The following is a 17,564-nucleotide window of genomic DNA, read 5'->3' as shown; positions in this document are numbered from 1 at the left end:
ACCCCAGTGTGGCATTTCGCTCCCTTACTGCAGAGACGATATTCCAAGGGCGGGGCTTAAGGACCGTTAAGCGAGTGACAAAGGTAGAAGAAGCTACTAGAGCTAAAAGCAGAGAGATTATCTTTTAAGAAGCGGGACTCAGGTATTGACAGTTATTGATGGTGAAAGACAGTGCCTCAAACTGTTGGATCCTAGAGTTCAACATTGTATCGCCATTGCCTGTCGCAGGGATTTTCCTGATTCAATAGAAATTCAAGCTTTTCTGATCATGACATTATCCTCCAAGATTGAAATGTACTTATCCCCAAACCAATATCCTATTTTTCCTGATGGTCTATGTTGTAGTCACATTCCTGCATCAGCCTTTGAAAATAGGCCTACTATACAAGTAGTGTAATACCTTGGCTAAACATGTAGCCAATAAAGCTAGCAAGTGCTGGTTTATGTGTAAGGTTCTGAACATATTAGTTTGCTCCAATATCCTTACAAACAGTGTCACGATGACTGGAATCAATAGCAAGCAAGAAACATTATACTTCTCTCGGCAAGCAAGCCCCTTCAATTAATGTATTCCTCTATATCACAGTATGCTTAAGGTAAATGACTTATGGTAATCAAAGTAATTATCTAATTGCCAACCAAGATCCTTTAATTGAAGCTGATGCATACGATCTACTACTCATGAAAATGGGTGATTAAACACAATTATCGCATGAGAGCAAACCATTAGGTTACTACTCTGCTAAATATCACCACTGGGTAGCACCATCGCAAGATTCCTTCCAGCAAGCAAGGAAGGAATCTTCAGTCGACCGATTTCTGTCTTAATGCTGCTGACCTCTTGTGGTAAAAGTAGAATATCACATGTTACTTGCACCTGGACAATCAATAAATAGCCACACTTAAGAGGACCACAGGTTTGATTTTTCCTCCTCCCAAATCACCTTTTAATCCATAATTGTTGCACAGGTCTTAAGGCATCCTGCATATGAAGTTGTTCTTTCAAGATGTAGGTTCCATTTCAGACTGTATAAACATAGCTTTGAATATGATCATATCCTGTAAATATTTCTTTAAATAATTTCTTTACAGTGCTCAGACATTGTGTTCTGTGACAGAAAAAAATAGAGTGTGAATCCATTAAATATATACATTGAGAAAGACAGACACAGACGGTAGAGAGTAGGAGAGAGAATATATAGACAAACAGACAAGCATTCAGACCCAAAGATAGGTACATATACATACAAGGATATACAGTACATAGATACAATGGATTGCATTTACACAGCGCTTTCTCACAGGTCTCCAAGCGCTTTACATTGTGTTGGGGTGGTGTGTGAGTGCGTAAGTGATGTGGTGTGTGTGTGTATGTGTGGTAGGATAACTCCCCTCATCCTCCATCAATGTATAGCACCCACCTGGGCGTTGCACAGCAGCCATTTTGCATCCGAACGCTCACCAAACAATGGCTGTTACAGTGGCGAGGTATAGGGGTAAAGTAAACAGACACATAGACATGCAGCCGGGACAAGACCGGGTTGTGTTCAGACCACACCACACATACTTATCTACAGTTCCCTATTATAATATGACAAAGTTCAAAATGTGGTCCCAAGAGGAAAAGGGTTCTCAAAGACATTTAATTGTTGAGGTCATCTCAGTTTGACAGTGTTTAACTGTCTTTGACCTTATGATTTAGTTGTCCCTATGTGATTTTCAGGAATAATTGTTGGTGAGAGGGTCAACTGTAAACATGATTGTATTGGCAGTGGATGAATGAAAGTGAAATACAGATTGAGGCTAACTCCTGACTGTTGATCCAACCCATGGCAATAAGCAAGGATCTAGGTTCAGTTTACCACATTTAATCTCCAATCTAAACCATTTGGGAATAGAAAATAAGCTCCTAGATCAACACTAGAGCACTGGGTCAGACAACAAAAGCCGACTAATAGAAGGGAATGATGGCCGTTAGGTTGGTAAATCGTGAAAGACTCCTGCTAGAATGAGATAATGAAGGATAGGAAAAAGATGATGCCACATTATAGTAAACATAGAAGCAAACAAGGCAACTAGATGTTCCATTGAATTTGGCAGGATTACCGTTTTTTCCAGGAGATACAGTAATTAAAAATGGATGACATCACTGCCCTATCCTTCTTTGATCCAATCCCAAACCGATCTCTCACCCCCTACCACTAGGCACTATTCTAGGCCCGTTTTGGGTGTGATGTACTGTAGATCTAAAAGGAATGGTATCCTCTATTATATGATAATTGCTCCATCTAGCACTCTTGCTATGCTTACACATATCCAACACGATCAGAAATACAAGATCGCGTCAACAAGAACCTAAAAAGAAGTTATTCAAATCCAGGTTTCGGGGTTCACAGCACTGCTGTTTTTTAAGCTTTCCCTCTCACACCTAACCAGAGACTAACCTGTAACACCAGATGAGTAGGCTATCTGGCCAATCAAGGAACTACCGAGGCAGTATGAATAATACCAGATTAAAATGTCCCTCGCCTAGGATATGGAGCAACGGTGGAGGGATTGGTTTGGAATTAGGCCCATTTTTATTCTAATAGGAATCGTCCGGGGAAGGTCAGAACCACATTTCTCCACACTATCCTCCTCCTCGCTACTCCCTACTCTTTGACTGTGATTCGGAAGGTGACACGGCCCAGGAACTTGTCTCGATCGTCGTTGTTGCGCAAGTCAGATCCTTCGATCCGGCATTCGATGGTCAGCTCTGTGTTGTAGTCGTCCTTGTTCAGCAACAGCTTAACCGCAACCAGGGGCTGCACATACCTCTCCTACAGACAGAGAATGGGGGGGTAGAGAGGTGGGGAGGGAGAGAGAGATAAAGAGAGGTGGAAGGAAGGACCAAAAAGAGGGAGGGTGAGACACAGTAAGAGTGCCACAGGGTGGTGAAGAAAAGAGGGGCAAAGGAGTGGAAGGGAAAAATGATAATTGACCAACAAAGACTGTTGTTGCTCATCCAACGGTCTTTCAAATTCTTGCATCATTGTATAATAATGCTTTCCGATATAGCACCAACCAGTACGACAAGACAAAAATGGATAAACCTTGACCTTTCACCCAAACTTACATGAAGCTTATTGCCGTAGTAAGGGAAATACATTTTATCGAACCGCCCCTCACTAGGGAAGTACTGCATCTGTATGGGGGTGTCCCTCTGAAGAGGCAAAGGAGGAAGAGAAAGAATAATAGTCAACACAGAAAAAATGATAGAAGAGCAAGAGTATGTATAGCCTATCCCATGTCTACTGTTGGGACTTCATATAGATCTGAAAGGGTTGGATAGAACAGCTCAATGAACCATAGGTCCATCCAATGGTCTTCCAAATTCTTGCATCAGTAGATAAAAGGCAGCTGTGAAAGTAGATTTATTTATTCCGGTATGGGACCTCCTATGTAGCGCATGCACACATTTTTTTAATGAGCCTAATAGTACAGACATGTCATTTAACTGTCAAAATGTATTTACATTTTAATGGGGCAAGAAGACAACCAGTCATGATGTTTTCATCTGATTGTCTAACAATTTTTTTTTTTTAAGTAGGCTACATGTTCATCCACTTGCCTAAAAAAATCCAGCATCTATTAAAACACTGAAACGGGTTGGCTAATCACGTTCAACAATTGTCATTACATTAGGCACACTTGAAGCCAGAATTGATTGATGCGTCCAACTGCTGTCTGTGCGCATCTCGGTCCTGGCCAGTCATCTCTGCTTTCGCAAAATGTTAGTGTTCATGTCGAACCACAGGACATTTTGGAGTGTGGCTGACAAGTGGTAATGATAAATTATTGTGTAATAACCTACAGTTTTCGTGTCATCTTTGTATTCATTATTGTGATAGGCTCGTATTTAACCAGTACGCTGTACCTGCACTATTTAATTTGCCCTACTCTGTACCGGACCGGCTTACTTTCTCCTCCGCTTAATATCCCTCTATGTTGTGTGTCAATTTTGCCATATTGCGCACACCTATCAAATCTTTTTCAGATCTACACAAGTTCATATGAGTATGTAAGAATAATATATTATCTAAGATTTTGATATATTCCGAAAGCTGCGTTCACTGTAATGTAAAACCATTCGCTTTTACATTAAGCAACGCCTACTCTTTCTGGGGTCCATGAGAGGTCAGAGTCAATGGCCCGTTTGTATAATAACACTGGTAGGTTCTAAAAGGTTCCTATTATAAATGTTGGTATGCTGCATCAAACAGGACCACAAGAAGCAAAAGCAACTCGAAAATCAAGCAGATAACACAATAGAGCACTTAAAAAGGGGGGAGACAACAAAACAACCCTGTAAGTTGCTAGTACAATGCAAGTTATTTCCACGAGGTAGTAACTTGCATACTGTATAAACATATACACTTCCACATCGCTAAGCTTACCCTAAACCTTCAACTGGAACAATGCAGAAAAACAAAATCATACCAAATCAGGAAAAAAGAAGACACAAATATCAACATAAACAATAAATAACAAAAATGATATAAAGGTAACCAGAGTATATGACGATCTTCAAACACAGACAAAAACACACATACTGAGATCATGATGACATTTACCTTTGCTGTGCAGTTGACATAGGGATCTCCACGCGGCTTCAGCCCAATGATCTGTGAATGGAACACCAATTAACCAATCAACGAATCAGAGAGCCGACGTCACACAATCGGCTGATTTAAATCATTACCATCAATGTGGTCTACTCTGAGTAATCCAATGGGATAGAAACATATATAAGAGAGGGTGAAAAGGACAGCAAAACTTAATAGTAGAGAATGGTAACAAAGAGAAGCAAATGGAAATAACTAGATTGAGGAGGAGAGAAATCCACTATTGGCTAATGTCGTCTACTGATACATGCAAGGCTCTTGTGAATGTGTATTTGAATTGGGACTGGTGAACTACACAGCACTGCCCTGGATTTAATTGGGTCTGCACTTATCCAATGTGCACTTCATCAGGAGCCGAGTTTATTCAAGTCAATGACATGCATCTGGTGAGTATTGGCTTCATCCCAATTATCTACCATTTTCCCAAAATGTGCACTTCCCTGTCATGGATTGAAAAGTGGTAGAAGCCAATGCTTAAACCAATCCAATGTTTTTAGATGACGGGGAGTGTGCGAGTACACACTTTGGAAAGAAAGAGAATTGGGACACATATGTATCCAAAGAGAAGAGGGAAAGGAGGAGGTACCCTATTCATTTTGAGGAGGACACAGGGTCTCCCCTCGGTGTAACCGAACGTGGAGTCGGACAGGCCGGAGCAGAGGCTCAGATCGCTCCTCTTGAACTGACAAACCTTCCTCTGCTCGCCCACCTCGCCCTCCTGCTCAAAGTAGCCCCCGGCCGCGCACGCCACATTCCTCTCCTGCTCCGTGTCATTGTAATCTGAGAAAAAAACGATAATGACAGACTTGTATGACTTTTTATTATTGGTCTATTAGTCTCGTGTTGCCATAGCTCCAAAATCACATCAATGTCACACCTCCCTTGGAGGTCTGGTGAATTTTGAATGATCAGGCAAGATTTTTATTGGATGTTACATTTCAATAACCGGAAAAAGGGATGTTTCTTTTTTGGTGAGTTTATGAACTAATTTACCGTCTGGTGATGTCCACTCCATTCCGCTAAAACAGTCATTTCAGGCAGTCTTTTCAAACAGATCTTACACAAAAAAGGGCATTATCATCATCAATTTCACAGTATCATTCCAACCTCATAGTGTGGAAATATTCAGGAGCTTGTTGTGCGGGATGGGCAATTGAATGCAAGCGTAACAAAAAAAAGTTAATTGTGAAAACATTTAGAGCCTGTGTCTATCTATGGCAACAGTAACCAGCTGCTTTTACACAACGGTTTGACTATTTTAATGTTTAATGTTTCTTTTGAAAAAAATATTTTAAAAGGAATAGTTTCACCATATTAAAATGTGAGGTCAGGTCACGTAACAGGGAAGACCGTAAAATGAGGGAAAGATTGTTGTTTTTGTCCTTGAAATTAATCCCTAATCACATTAAAGAAATAATAATCTTCAGAAATGACTTTGTCAAAGCAACAAAATAATTAAGGCTTTACAATGATGGTGAAAAGTTGAAGAAATGTTGGGGTTAAGTGGGTTAAAATCTTCCTAGAGGATGTCAAAATGCTCCATTTGGGCACTTTATCGTCTTTATTCATATTATTGAATTGATTAAGTTTATTAAGTTTTCAAAATGTGTGCACAAGTGCTACTTAAAATGTCAAAGGGGCACAAAAGGCACTCATTTTTTGGAACGACCCATAACGCAACATTATATTTCATAGACATGCCTATAAAGCATGATTGAAAAGTACAAAGAGAGAAATAAAGAGAGAAAAGAGAGAGAGAGAGAGAGAGAGAGAAAAAGAAGGCAAGTTAGAGAGAGAGAAAAGGGCACAGATTTGGCAAGGAGACAACAAAAACCATACTCACGTTGCAGGAAAGACTCTAAGGTCTGGACATACTGGGCAAACTGGAGAGGTTGAGATCTGTTAAACAACATGTCCAATTGCTTGGGCCGGATGACCAACCCTAAGAAACAGAGAGAGTAGAGTATGAGATCACGACTACCTTCATCAAAAATACCTGGTAAAACATAGTTAAATCTACTGACAAATCAGGGTCACCAATGTTGTGTAGTAAACCCAGAAACAAACAGTAACCCTTAATTTAAAGGATACCTACATTAGGGATTCATAACACATTCATAACCCATACATGACACATTCATAACCCATACATAACACTTTCATAACCCATACATAACACATTCATCCTTATATAGGTAGCCTTTAAATAAAGTGTTGCCAAACAGACAGTATATAAAGAGTTTGGCCATTACTATTAGAGTTCAAACCAGACATCTCATCATTCAACAGTGGCTGTATAGTGCTGGGCAATATTGACCAATCGTAGTCCACAGGATTCTCAGGCTTGAAAAATGCTAACTACCTGTCCTAACCGACAAAGCGTGTGCTCAAAATCAACAAAATACAACAATTCTTGGATATTTCAGTTCCGTTTTCCCTCAGAATGACCTTGTACGCAAATAAAATCCCAATAATAAATAATCTGCCGATCTGACCCAATTGACTGATTGGTTGATTTATTCGGTTGGTTGGTTGATTGATTGAATAAATCATCTCCCTGTGGTGCTACTCACCTGGGTGTGGCACCCGGTCGCGGTACTTTGGCACATAGTCATCCAGTGTCAGCAGCATGACCCAAATGGTGAGGACGAACATCCCAGCCAGGAACGCATAGAACACCAGGTAGAACAGGAGAATGAGGCCTGTAGAGAGAAAGCGAGAGATCAATCGAGAGAGATTGATCGAGAGAGAGAGTGATTAGCACGATTCCAGACAATGTTAGCCCTCCGAGCTAAACGCTAGGTCTACACACCTGATCAGACAAGGGTCGTTTGGTGAACTGCCTCTGCCATAGTAGCGTATCAATGTGTATTTAGATAATTCATCCATGTAAATGTAGGCGTTTCAATAAGGACCGCTTTCCATGTAAATAACTGGATAAGTAGGAAAGGAGAGATGAGGACCAATTTCCAGCCTCAACTTTTTGTTGAGCATTTTGTTTTCTTATGATGATAGGCAGAATGATCAAAGATGACAGAAGAGCCTAGCATTTTGACTGAGAGGTCCATGTCTGAAGCCTCATCAAATGACAGGGCTGCCCATGGGTGCTAGGTGCTGGGCATTGGGCAACCCATAAGCTTTAGAAATATACACTGACTATACAAAACATCTTCCCATGACATAGATAGACCAGGTGAATCCAGGGGAAAACTATGATTCCTTATTGATGTCACCTGTTAAATCCACTTCAATCTGTGTAGATGAGGGGGAGGAGACAGGTTAAGGAAGGATTTTTAAGCCTTGAGACAATTGAGACATGGATTGTGTATGTGTGCCATTCAGAGGGTGATGGGCTGTCACGCCCTGGTCTTAGTATTTTGTGTTTATATATCATTTGGTCAGGCCAGGGTGTGACATGGGGTTATTTTGTGTTGTGTTGTGGTATTGGGGGTTTTAGTAGGTATTGGGATTGTGGCTGAGTAGGGGTGTCTAGCATAGTCTATGGCTGCCTGAGGTTCTCAATCAGAGTCAGGTGATTCTCGTTGTCTCTGATTGGGAACCATATTTAGGTAGCCTGGGTTTCACTGTGTGTTTGTGGGTGATTTGTTCCTGTCTTAGTGTTTTGTATTTCACCAGATAGGCTGTTTCGGTTTTCATTATTTCATTTAGTAAATTTTGTAGTTTCTGCATGTATAGGTTTTCCTTCATTAAAATATATCATGAATCATCACGTTGCATTTTGGTCCGATCCTTGTTCTACCTCTTCGTCAGAGGAGGAGATAGAAGAGATGGCTTTTACATCGGCAAGACAAAAGATGTCGTGCCTTTGAACAGGGTATAGTAGTCCTAATGCTTGGTATACTCAGTGTATTTCGATCCAGCCCATCCCCAAGAATTGGTACATAATTCAAATCCTGCATAACTGCATGTTAATGCATATTAATGTCTATTGTAAGAGACCATATGTTACAATGGATGTAAGCAATTCATATGAATCCATTGAACGACATGGGCTATAACATAAGAACTGGGACTACCATGCAAACAGACAATCAGGTTGTTGACCACACACTACAGGCCTACAGCCTACACATCTCATATAGCCAGCAGAGAATGGAGGATTCCAAAATATTTGCCTGCCCTGTCCTACCTCCCCCTCCCTCCACGCTCCTCCAACACATTCCCATCATGCACCTGCATCTTGATCAAGGGGGAAACCCATTTGACCTTGACAAGCATGCTAATGTGGGAAGCCATGCAGCCAATAGAGGGAGGAGATGTTGGGACAGAGTGAGAGAGGAGAGGAGCATCCCACTGCGCAGCACCACACAGGGTCTTAATGCTAGCTGTTAGCTCGCATAGATTTTGCTGAGCTTGCTCACCATCTTCAAAGTAACCATAGATTACTGCTATAAATTGATGATATATATTCCATAAATGTGAATACTTTCATATTATCTGTGTGTGTCAATGGTGTATCTCACTAGTAACACCAGTGAAGGTTTTAACATCAAGGTCTTCACATAATCATGCTAGCTGGTTGTTAGCCATAAATTGGTCTGTTCCAGAGGATTCACATGCACATACACGTGCACACACACAAGCACACACTGCAGATTTTTTTTTTTTTGCATTCTACTGATGTAGTACATACACTACAGGGCAGATATTGATGATTTCTGATCAAATTGTTGTGAAAAGGGCACATTCATTTAATGTATGATCTAATCTGAATGAATATAATTTGCATATAGTTTATAATTCCAATTTGGGGGGTTACCGAAGAATGCCTAGACAAGGTATAGCTCACCTTATATATCATAAACCGTGTATTTGATTTGTAGACTATATGTCTATTTGTGGTCTCAATGGAAATACACTGATTTTGGTTTCTAATTATTATGCTTAAAGGTGCGCTAGTCTCATTCATCTGTCTTGAGCTAATCAGTGCTGAAATGTACAAAGTGTCACACACACGCACCATGCACACACGTATGCGCGCGCACACACACATCATGAGGCTGACAATATGATGCTTCAAAACCAACAAGACAGAAATAGATTCATTGTCACACTATCAGGCCACCACTGCCTCGCAATGATAGAGACTATGAATGAATGGGTGAATATAATATAGTATTACTATCCGGTATTAGGCTGTGACAATATGCACATCCAAATCGAATAGCTTGCAATTATATTAATACAAATAACATAAAAATGGTTTTCGACAGTGGGCTATGCCCCAGCCCCGGTCCAGGTTTTCTTACCCCAGCTCTTCGCTGTGCGCCCACAAAACTCTCCGGTCCTTGGGTTGAAGATAGAATCTTTCCAGCTTCCAGCATTCTCATCCTCTTTCGCCGCCGATTTGTCTTCATTACTTGCCATTGTGGAAATGTGGGGTTGCCTTTTTCTTTACAAATACGAGGAACACCGGGCAATGGTATGAGGCGAAATCAGGGATGTAGGCGATATGTGGTTGGGTCAATTGTTGGAATGGAATGGGCGGCACAGTGAAGCAATGATGCTCTTGTTGATTTTTTTGTTGTTGAAAAATCTGTGACGTTTTCTGCCACTAGCGGAAGCCTCGCTCCGCTACTCAAAGCGCTGCGGCTACAGTAAAATATTCATGATAAAAGAGCGGCTTGGACAGAGTAGCCTAGGTAGCCAAGACACTAAACGAAAACGCTATAATAACGCTGGATTTATCCATTTATCATGACCTGAGAAAATTTGAGAATATGGGGTACCGAACAAATAAGATGCAAACTGGAAATATCTAGAGATTATGGTGTTGACAATGATAGGCCTATGCTTTCCATACAGTAATAGGCTATTCATGAATTCCGACTGTGGTAGCCTAGCACACCTAACATGGAGCCTATTCAGTCAGACTACATGGGAAAAATATGTGTGAGTTGTGCTGACAATGAGCATCAACCTGCTCTCTGGTGTGTGTGTGAGTGTGTGTGTGTCTGGCAACCAAAATGTGTTTGTTTTCTGTACCCCGATAACGCAGTGAGAGACAACACATTCTTTCCAGTGTTATTTAATCAAAGTTACCCACTTATTTCAAATTCAGAAAGATTCATGCTGAATTTGCAATTAAAATAAAACAATACTGAAGTGTGTCACAACCAGTGTTGTTAGGAGCCCCCCCCCCACGCGCACACACACACACACACACTGACTATTCATTCAACTTTATTGAATTTACTTTATTGAACTGACACACACACACAAACACATTGAGTATTCATTCAACTTTATTTGCTTTGCGAACCTAGAGTGTTGTACTTACTTGAAAAAAATCATGACATTATTCATTATATTGTGTTGTTGTAGCCTAGGAAGGATACATTCCTTGTCCCTAAAAAACGGAATCAATAGGGTAGGTAGCTTTTCGAGTAGTGTGCCCGGGTTCTGGGAGCGCAAACTCGGGAGCTCACAGTAGGCTCACAGTTAGACTATCTGATCACATTTGTTTCTTTCGCTGTGTAAATTGACTGGATATATTCACTGCGGTAATAATCCCAAAATTGAGTTTAGGAATTATAGGGTAATATGCGTACGCTTCTAACTATATCTTGAGCTTGTCCTCGTTGTTCTGTTGCACAATTATGCACCTGGCCTTTCTGCTGCCTCGGCTATTCCTAATCAATCTCGTGTAGTCCCAGGAAAAGCCAAACTACAAAAGCTTGTAGGACACTTATTTCAATTTATTTTCTTTACTAATAGCCTATTAGGTGAGACAGCACGATTGATCTTGCTTGCTGAAAGTAAAATAGACTACAGCATAAAGAACGGGTGGGGAGTTGGTTGTGGAGAAACCCATATGTTCCTATAGTAGGCCTATCTTAACACCAATAGGCTACATCCTGACTAAATACACCATATGAGTGGCCTGCTAATGTACCTTTCTGGACCTTCTAAACTGTAGAGAATAGACCCAAACTTATCCAGATGGTTGCAAAATCAAGACTAGGCTGTATGCAGTTATTTCGGGCATGAAACAAAACAGGAAGTTCTAGCAGTTAATCAAACTAGCCTACATCACTGCAGTTTACAGCGTAGTAGACAGTAAGTGTGTATTCACTTGATAACAATAATATATTTCTCATTGCACTGGTGTTGTAGCCCAGGGAGAATAATTTTATTGTCTAAAAACGTAGCCCTAGGCCTTTGAAATAGTGGAGTGTTGCATGTGCAGGGACAACAGAGCACGGCATGGAGGAACAGACTGACTGCCATTTCATAATCTGTTAAACGTTTTTTTTTTATTGCACTTTGTCAGGTAAATATTTCAACTATAGCCCTAATATCTAGCTAATAAACTCAGGGAAAAAAGAAACGTCATCTCACTGTCAACTGCGTTTATTTTCAGGGAACTTAACATGTGTAAATATTTGTATGAACATAACAAGATTCAACAACTGAGACATAAAGTTCCTGGACATTTCTGGGAGGAATGGTCCTGGCCCTTACCCTCTGATCCAACAGGTCCCAGACCTGCTCAATGGGATTGAGATCCGGGCTCTTCGCTGGTCATGGCAGAACACTGACATTTCTGTCTTGTAGGAAATCACTCACAGAACGATCAGTATGGCTGGTGGCATTGTCATGCTGGAGGGCCATGTCAGGATGAGCCTGCATGAGGGAGGAGGATGTCTTCCCTGTAAACGCACAGCGTTGAGATTGCCTGCAATGACAACAACCTCAGTCCGATGATGCTGTGACGCACCGCCCCAGACCATGACGGTCCCTCCACCTCCAAATCGATCCTGCTCCAGAGTACAGGCCTCGGTGTAACGCTCATTCCTTCAACGATAAACGTTAATCCGACCATCACCCCTGGTGAGACAAAACTGCGCCTTGTCAGTGAAGAGCACTTTTTGCCAGTCCTGTCTGGTCCAGCGACGATGGGTTTGTGCCCATAGGCAACACTGTTGCCGGTGATGTCTGGTGAGGACCTGCCTTACAACAGGCCTACAAGCCATCAGTTCAGCCTCTCTTAGCCTACTGAGGAATGTCTGATCACTCATGGAGGGATTGTTCGGTCCTGGTGTAACTCGGGCAATTGTTGTTGCCATCCTGTCCCTTACCTGCAGGTGTGATGTTTGGATGCACCAATCCTGTGCAGGTGTTGTTACACGTGGTCTGCCACTGTGAGGACGATCAGCTGTCCATCCTGTCTCCCTGTAGCGCTGTCTTAGGGGTCTCACAGTACGGACATTGCAATTTATTGCCCTGGCCACATCGGCAGTCCTCATGCCTCCTTGCAGCATGCATAAGGCACATTCATGCAGATGAGCAGGGACCCTGGGCATCTTTCCTTTGGTGTTTTTAAGAGTCAGTAGAAAGGCCTCTTTAGTGTCCTAAGTTTTCATAACTCTGACCTTAGTTGCCTACAGTCTGTGAGCAGTTGGTGTCTTAACGACTGTTCCACAGGTGCATGTTCATTCATTGTTTATGGTTCATTGAACAAGCATGGGAAACAGTGTTTAAACCCTTTACAATGAAGATCTGTGAAGTTATTTGGATTTTTATGAATGATCTTTGAAAGACAGGGTCCTGAAGAAGGGACGTTTATTTTTTTGCTGAGTTTATTTAGATTCTTACTTCGGTCTCAACGTCAACAGTGAAGAGGCAACTCCGGGATGCTGGCCTTCTAGGCAGAGTTCCTCTGTCCAGTGTCTGTGTTCTTTTGCCCATCTTAATATTTTCTTTTCATTGGCCAGTCTGAGATATGGCTTTTTCTTTACAACTCTGCCTAGAAGGCCAGCATCCCGGAGTCAACTCTTCACTGTTGACGTTGAGACTGGTGTTTTGCGGGTACTATTTAATGAAGCTGCCAGTTGAGGACTTGTAGGCATCTGTTTCTCAAACTGGACACTCTAATGTACTTGTCCTTTTGCTCAGTTGTGCACCGGGGCCCCCCAGTCCTCTTTCTATTCTGGTTAGGGCCAGTTTGCGCTGTTCTGTGAAGGGAGTAGTACACAGCGAGGTACTAGATCTTCAGTTTCTTGGCAATTTCTCACATGAAATAACTTTAATTTCTCAGAACAAGAATAGGACTGACGAGTTTCAGAAGAGAGGTCTTTGTTTCTGGCCATTTTGAGCCTGTAACCAAACCCACAAATGCTGACGCTCCAGATACTCAACTAGTCTAAAGAAGGACAGTTTTATTACTTCTTTAATTAGGAAAAAAAAAATCAGCTGTGCTAACATAATTGCAAAAGGGGTTTTCTAATGATCAATTAGCCTTTTAGAATTATAAACTTGGATTAGCTAACACAACGTGCCATTGGAAGACAGGAGTGATGGATGCTGATAATGGGCCTCTGTACGCCTATGTAGATATTCCATTTTTAAAAATCAGCCGTTTCCAGCTACAACAGTCATTTACAACAGTAACAATGTCTACACTGTATTTCTGATCAATTTGATGTTATTTTAATGTATAAAAAATGTGCTTTTCTTTAAAAAACAAGGACATTTCTAAGTGACCCCAAACTTTTGAACGGTAGTGTAGATCTGGGTGCCTTGTAAGGATCCGACGGCGAGTGGGTAATCTGCCTTTACGTCGATACTATTAGTCAACGTACAATCACAGGAAAATAAAATAGACGAACTACGAGCACATATATCCTACCAACGGGACATTAAAAATTGTAATGTCTTATGTTTCACCGAGTCGTGGCTGAATGACGACATGAATAACATACAGCTGGCGGGTTTCATATTTTTTTGGGGCAGGAAAGAACAGGGGTGACGGTCTATGTATATTTGTTAACAACAGCTGGTGCACGTAATCTAAGGAAGTCTCAAGGTTTTGCTCTCCTGAGGTAGAGTACCTCATGATAAGCGTTAGACCAAACTATTTACCAAGAGAGTTTTCATCTATATTCTTCGTAGCTGTCTATTTACCAGCGCAAACAGATGCTGGCACTAAGACCACACTCAATGAGCTGTTTACGGCCATAAGCAAACAGGAAGACACTCATCCAGAGGCGGCGCTCCTAGTGGCCGGGGACTTTAATGCAATGGCAACTTAAATCTGTTTTATCTCATTTCTACCAGCATGTTAAATGTGCAACCAGAGGGAAAAAAACTCTAGACCACCTTTACTCCACACACAGAGATGAGTACAAAGCTATTCCTCGCCCTCCATTTGGAAAATCTGACCATAATTCTATCCTGCTGATTCCTGCTTACAAGCAAAAACTAAAGCAGGACGCACCAGTGACTCGGTCAATAAAAAAGTGGTCAGATGAAGCAGATGCTAAGCTACAGGACTGTTTTGCTAGCACAGACTGGAATTAGTTCCGGGATTCTTCTGATGGCATTGAGTAGTACATCACATTAGTCACTGTCTTCATCAGTAAATGCATCTATGACATCATCCCCACAGTGACAGTACGTACATACCCCAACCAGAAGCCACGGATTACAGGCAACATCTGCACTGACAGCTGCCGCTTTCAAGTAACAGGACTCTAACCTGGAAGCTTCTTAGAAATCCCGCTTTTCCCTCAGATGAACCATCAAACAGGCAAAATGTCAATACAGGTCTAAGATTGAATCGTACTACACTGTCTCCGATGCTCATTGGATGTGGCAAGGCTTGCAAACTATTACAGACTACAAAGGGGAGCACAGCCATGAGCTGCCCAGTGACACGAGCCTACCACACGAGCTAAATTACTTCTAAGCTCGCTTCGAGGCAAGTAACACTGAAACATGAATGAGAGCATCAGCTGTTCCAGGTAACTGTGGGATCACGCTTTCCAAATCAAATCAAATCAAATTTGTCACATACACATGGTTAGCAGATGTTAATGCGAGTGTAGCGAAATGCCTGTGCTTCTAGTTCCGACAATGCAGTAATAACCAACAAGTAATCTAACTAACAATTCCAAAACTACTGTCTTATACACAGTGTAAGGGGATAAAGAATATGTACATAAGGATATATGAATGAGTGATGGTACAAAGCAGCATAGGCAAGATACAGTAGATGGTATCGAGTACAGTATATACATATGAGATGAGTATGTAAACAAAGTGGCATAGTTAAAGTGGCTAGTGATACATGTATTACATAAGGATGCAGTCGATGATATAGAGTACAGTATATACGTATGCATATGAGATGAATAATGTAGGGTAAGTAACATTATATAAGGTAGCATTGTTTAAAGTGGCTAGTGATATATTTACATCATTTCCCATCAATTCCCATTATTAAAGTGGCTGGAGTTGAGTCAGTGTCAGTGTCAGTGTCAGTGTGTTGGCAGCAGCCACTCAATGTTAGTGGTGGCTGTTTAACAGTCTGATGGCCTTGAGATAGAAGCGGTTTTTCAGTCTCTCGGTCCCAGCTTTGATGCAACTGTACTGACCTCGCCTTCTGGATGATAGCGGGGTGAACAGGCAGTGGCTCGGGTGGTTGATGTCCTTGATGATCTTTATGGCCTTCCTGTAACATCGGGTGGTGTAGGTGTCCTGGAGGGCATGTAGTTTGCCCCCGGTGATGCGTTGGGTAGACCTCACTACCCTCTGGAGAGCCTTACGGTTGAGGGCGGAGCAGTTGCCGTACCAGGCGGTGATACAGCCCGCCAGGATGCTCTCGATTGTGCATCTGTAGAAGTTTGTGAGTGCCGATTTCTGGGATAATGTCCTAGTCATAGACTGTTCTCTCTGTTACCTCACGGCAAGCAGTACCGGAGCGCCAAGTCTAGGTCCAAAAGACCTCTTAACAGCTTCTACCCCCAAGCCATAAGACTCCTGAACAGCTAATCAAATGGCTACCTAGACTATTTGCATTGCACCCCCCCATCTATGCATAGTCACTTTAACTCTACCTACATGTACATATTACCTCAATTACCTTGACTAACCGGTGCCCCCACACATTAACTCTGTACCTGTACCCCCTGTATATAGCCTTGCTATTGTTATTTTACTGCTGCTCTTTAGTTATATGTTACTGTTATTTTTTATTTATCTATTTTTTTCCTTAACACTTTTTTTTTTAAACTGCATTGTTTAAATTGTAAATCAAGTTTATAAATTGCTTGGCTGGGTTGATGAGACAGTGGATTGCACAGTCAGATGGAACAGAGTAAATAGGTATTTTAACATAATAGATTTAGGTCGGTGGTGACTTGTGGAATAGACACAGGCTGGAATGCAGTTTTAACCAATCAGCATTCAGGATTAGACTCACCCATGATATAATTAGCTCAACAGATATTTGGGGCTTTTAACAATCGTGGTTGCCATGGAGGTACAGCATCACTGAAATGCAATGCCAGCAAACTGAGCAAGAGGGAGAGAAAGATGATAGAAAGAGAGAATACAGCATTTCCTCAAAACATAGGATTTGTGGACCCGAGGGAGAGTGAAGTAAAGCTATAGAAATAATCACCTAAAGCCCCACATACAACACCCACGCACGCATTGATGCACAATGACAGAGCACAGTTTGTGTATGTGTGTGTGTGTGTGAGAGAGAGAGAGAAAGAGAGAGAGTTATATAACATCCATTGATTTAGTGTTCGGTGGATAGATAGGACCGTGGGAGGGGCTGGAGTGGAGGTTGAAATCCATTCAGTTCCTGCTGTCAGAATGAATTTGTTTTAGTTCCACCAGAACTTGTTCATACTATACAGCATATAGTACACTCTTTGGTGTTCTATGTAGAACCTTTCAGTTCATTGGACAATAATTAAATGACCCTTTGCTAAAAAAGGTTCTACATACAGTATGTACCCAGTGAAGGCATAGAACCTTGAGGGTTCTATCCCTAACCCAGAGTGTAATGTAGATTTTAACAATAGCTAATAAAAACAAACCCAGTCACATCAAACTCTGAAATTACAGATAACTCTGAGGTTGGAG

At 41.5% G+C, this 17,564-nt stretch overlaps 1 protein-coding gene across 1 annotated transcript; it reads right to left on the bottom strand.

Moving 5' to 3' along the window:
* Positions 1 to 918: 918 nt before the first annotated feature.
* On the bottom strand, positions 919 to 10,228 carry LOC112260242 (sodium/potassium-transporting ATPase subunit beta-3). Its single transcript, XM_024435180.2, has 7 exons — positions 9,935 to 10,228; positions 7,238 to 7,366; positions 6,508 to 6,606; positions 5,251 to 5,444; positions 4,614 to 4,664; positions 3,116 to 3,202; positions 919 to 2,819 (listed from the first exon to the last, which is right to left on the bottom strand). Exons 1-7 carry the CDS (start codon positions 10,050 to 10,052, stop codon positions 2,652 to 2,654), a joined length of 846 nt encoding a protein of 281 aa, XP_024290948.1. The 5' UTR covers positions 10,053 to 10,228; the 3' UTR covers positions 919 to 2,651.
* Between the last annotated feature and the right edge of the window lie 7,336 nt (positions 10,229 to 17,564).

This window comes from Oncorhynchus tshawytscha, linkage group LG10 (assembly GCF_018296145.1).
Source record: "Oncorhynchus tshawytscha isolate Ot180627B linkage group LG10, Otsh_v2.0, whole genome shotgun sequence".
NCBI classification, from domain to species: Eukaryota; Metazoa; Chordata; class Actinopteri; order Salmoniformes; family Salmonidae; genus Oncorhynchus; species Oncorhynchus tshawytscha.
This window is presented reverse-complemented; position numbering and strand designations above follow the sequence as displayed.

What these genes read in the sequence shown, in the direction of transcription:
- LOC112260242 (XM_024435180.2), bottom strand. Translation starts at nt 10,052, where the DNA reads ATGGCAAGTAATGAAGACAAATCGGCGGCGAAAGAGGATGAGAATGCT. An exon ending in GCGCACAGCGAAGAGCTGGG is followed by an intron (nt 7,367 to 9,934) that starts GTAAGAAAACCT and finishes TTCTCTCTACAG; the next exon opens with GCCTCATTCTCCTGTTCTAC. An exon ending in CTTAGAGTCTTTCCTGCAAC is followed by an intron (nt 5,445 to 6,507) that starts GTGAGTATGGTT and finishes TTTTTTTCTCAG; the next exon opens with ATTACAATGACACGGAGCAG.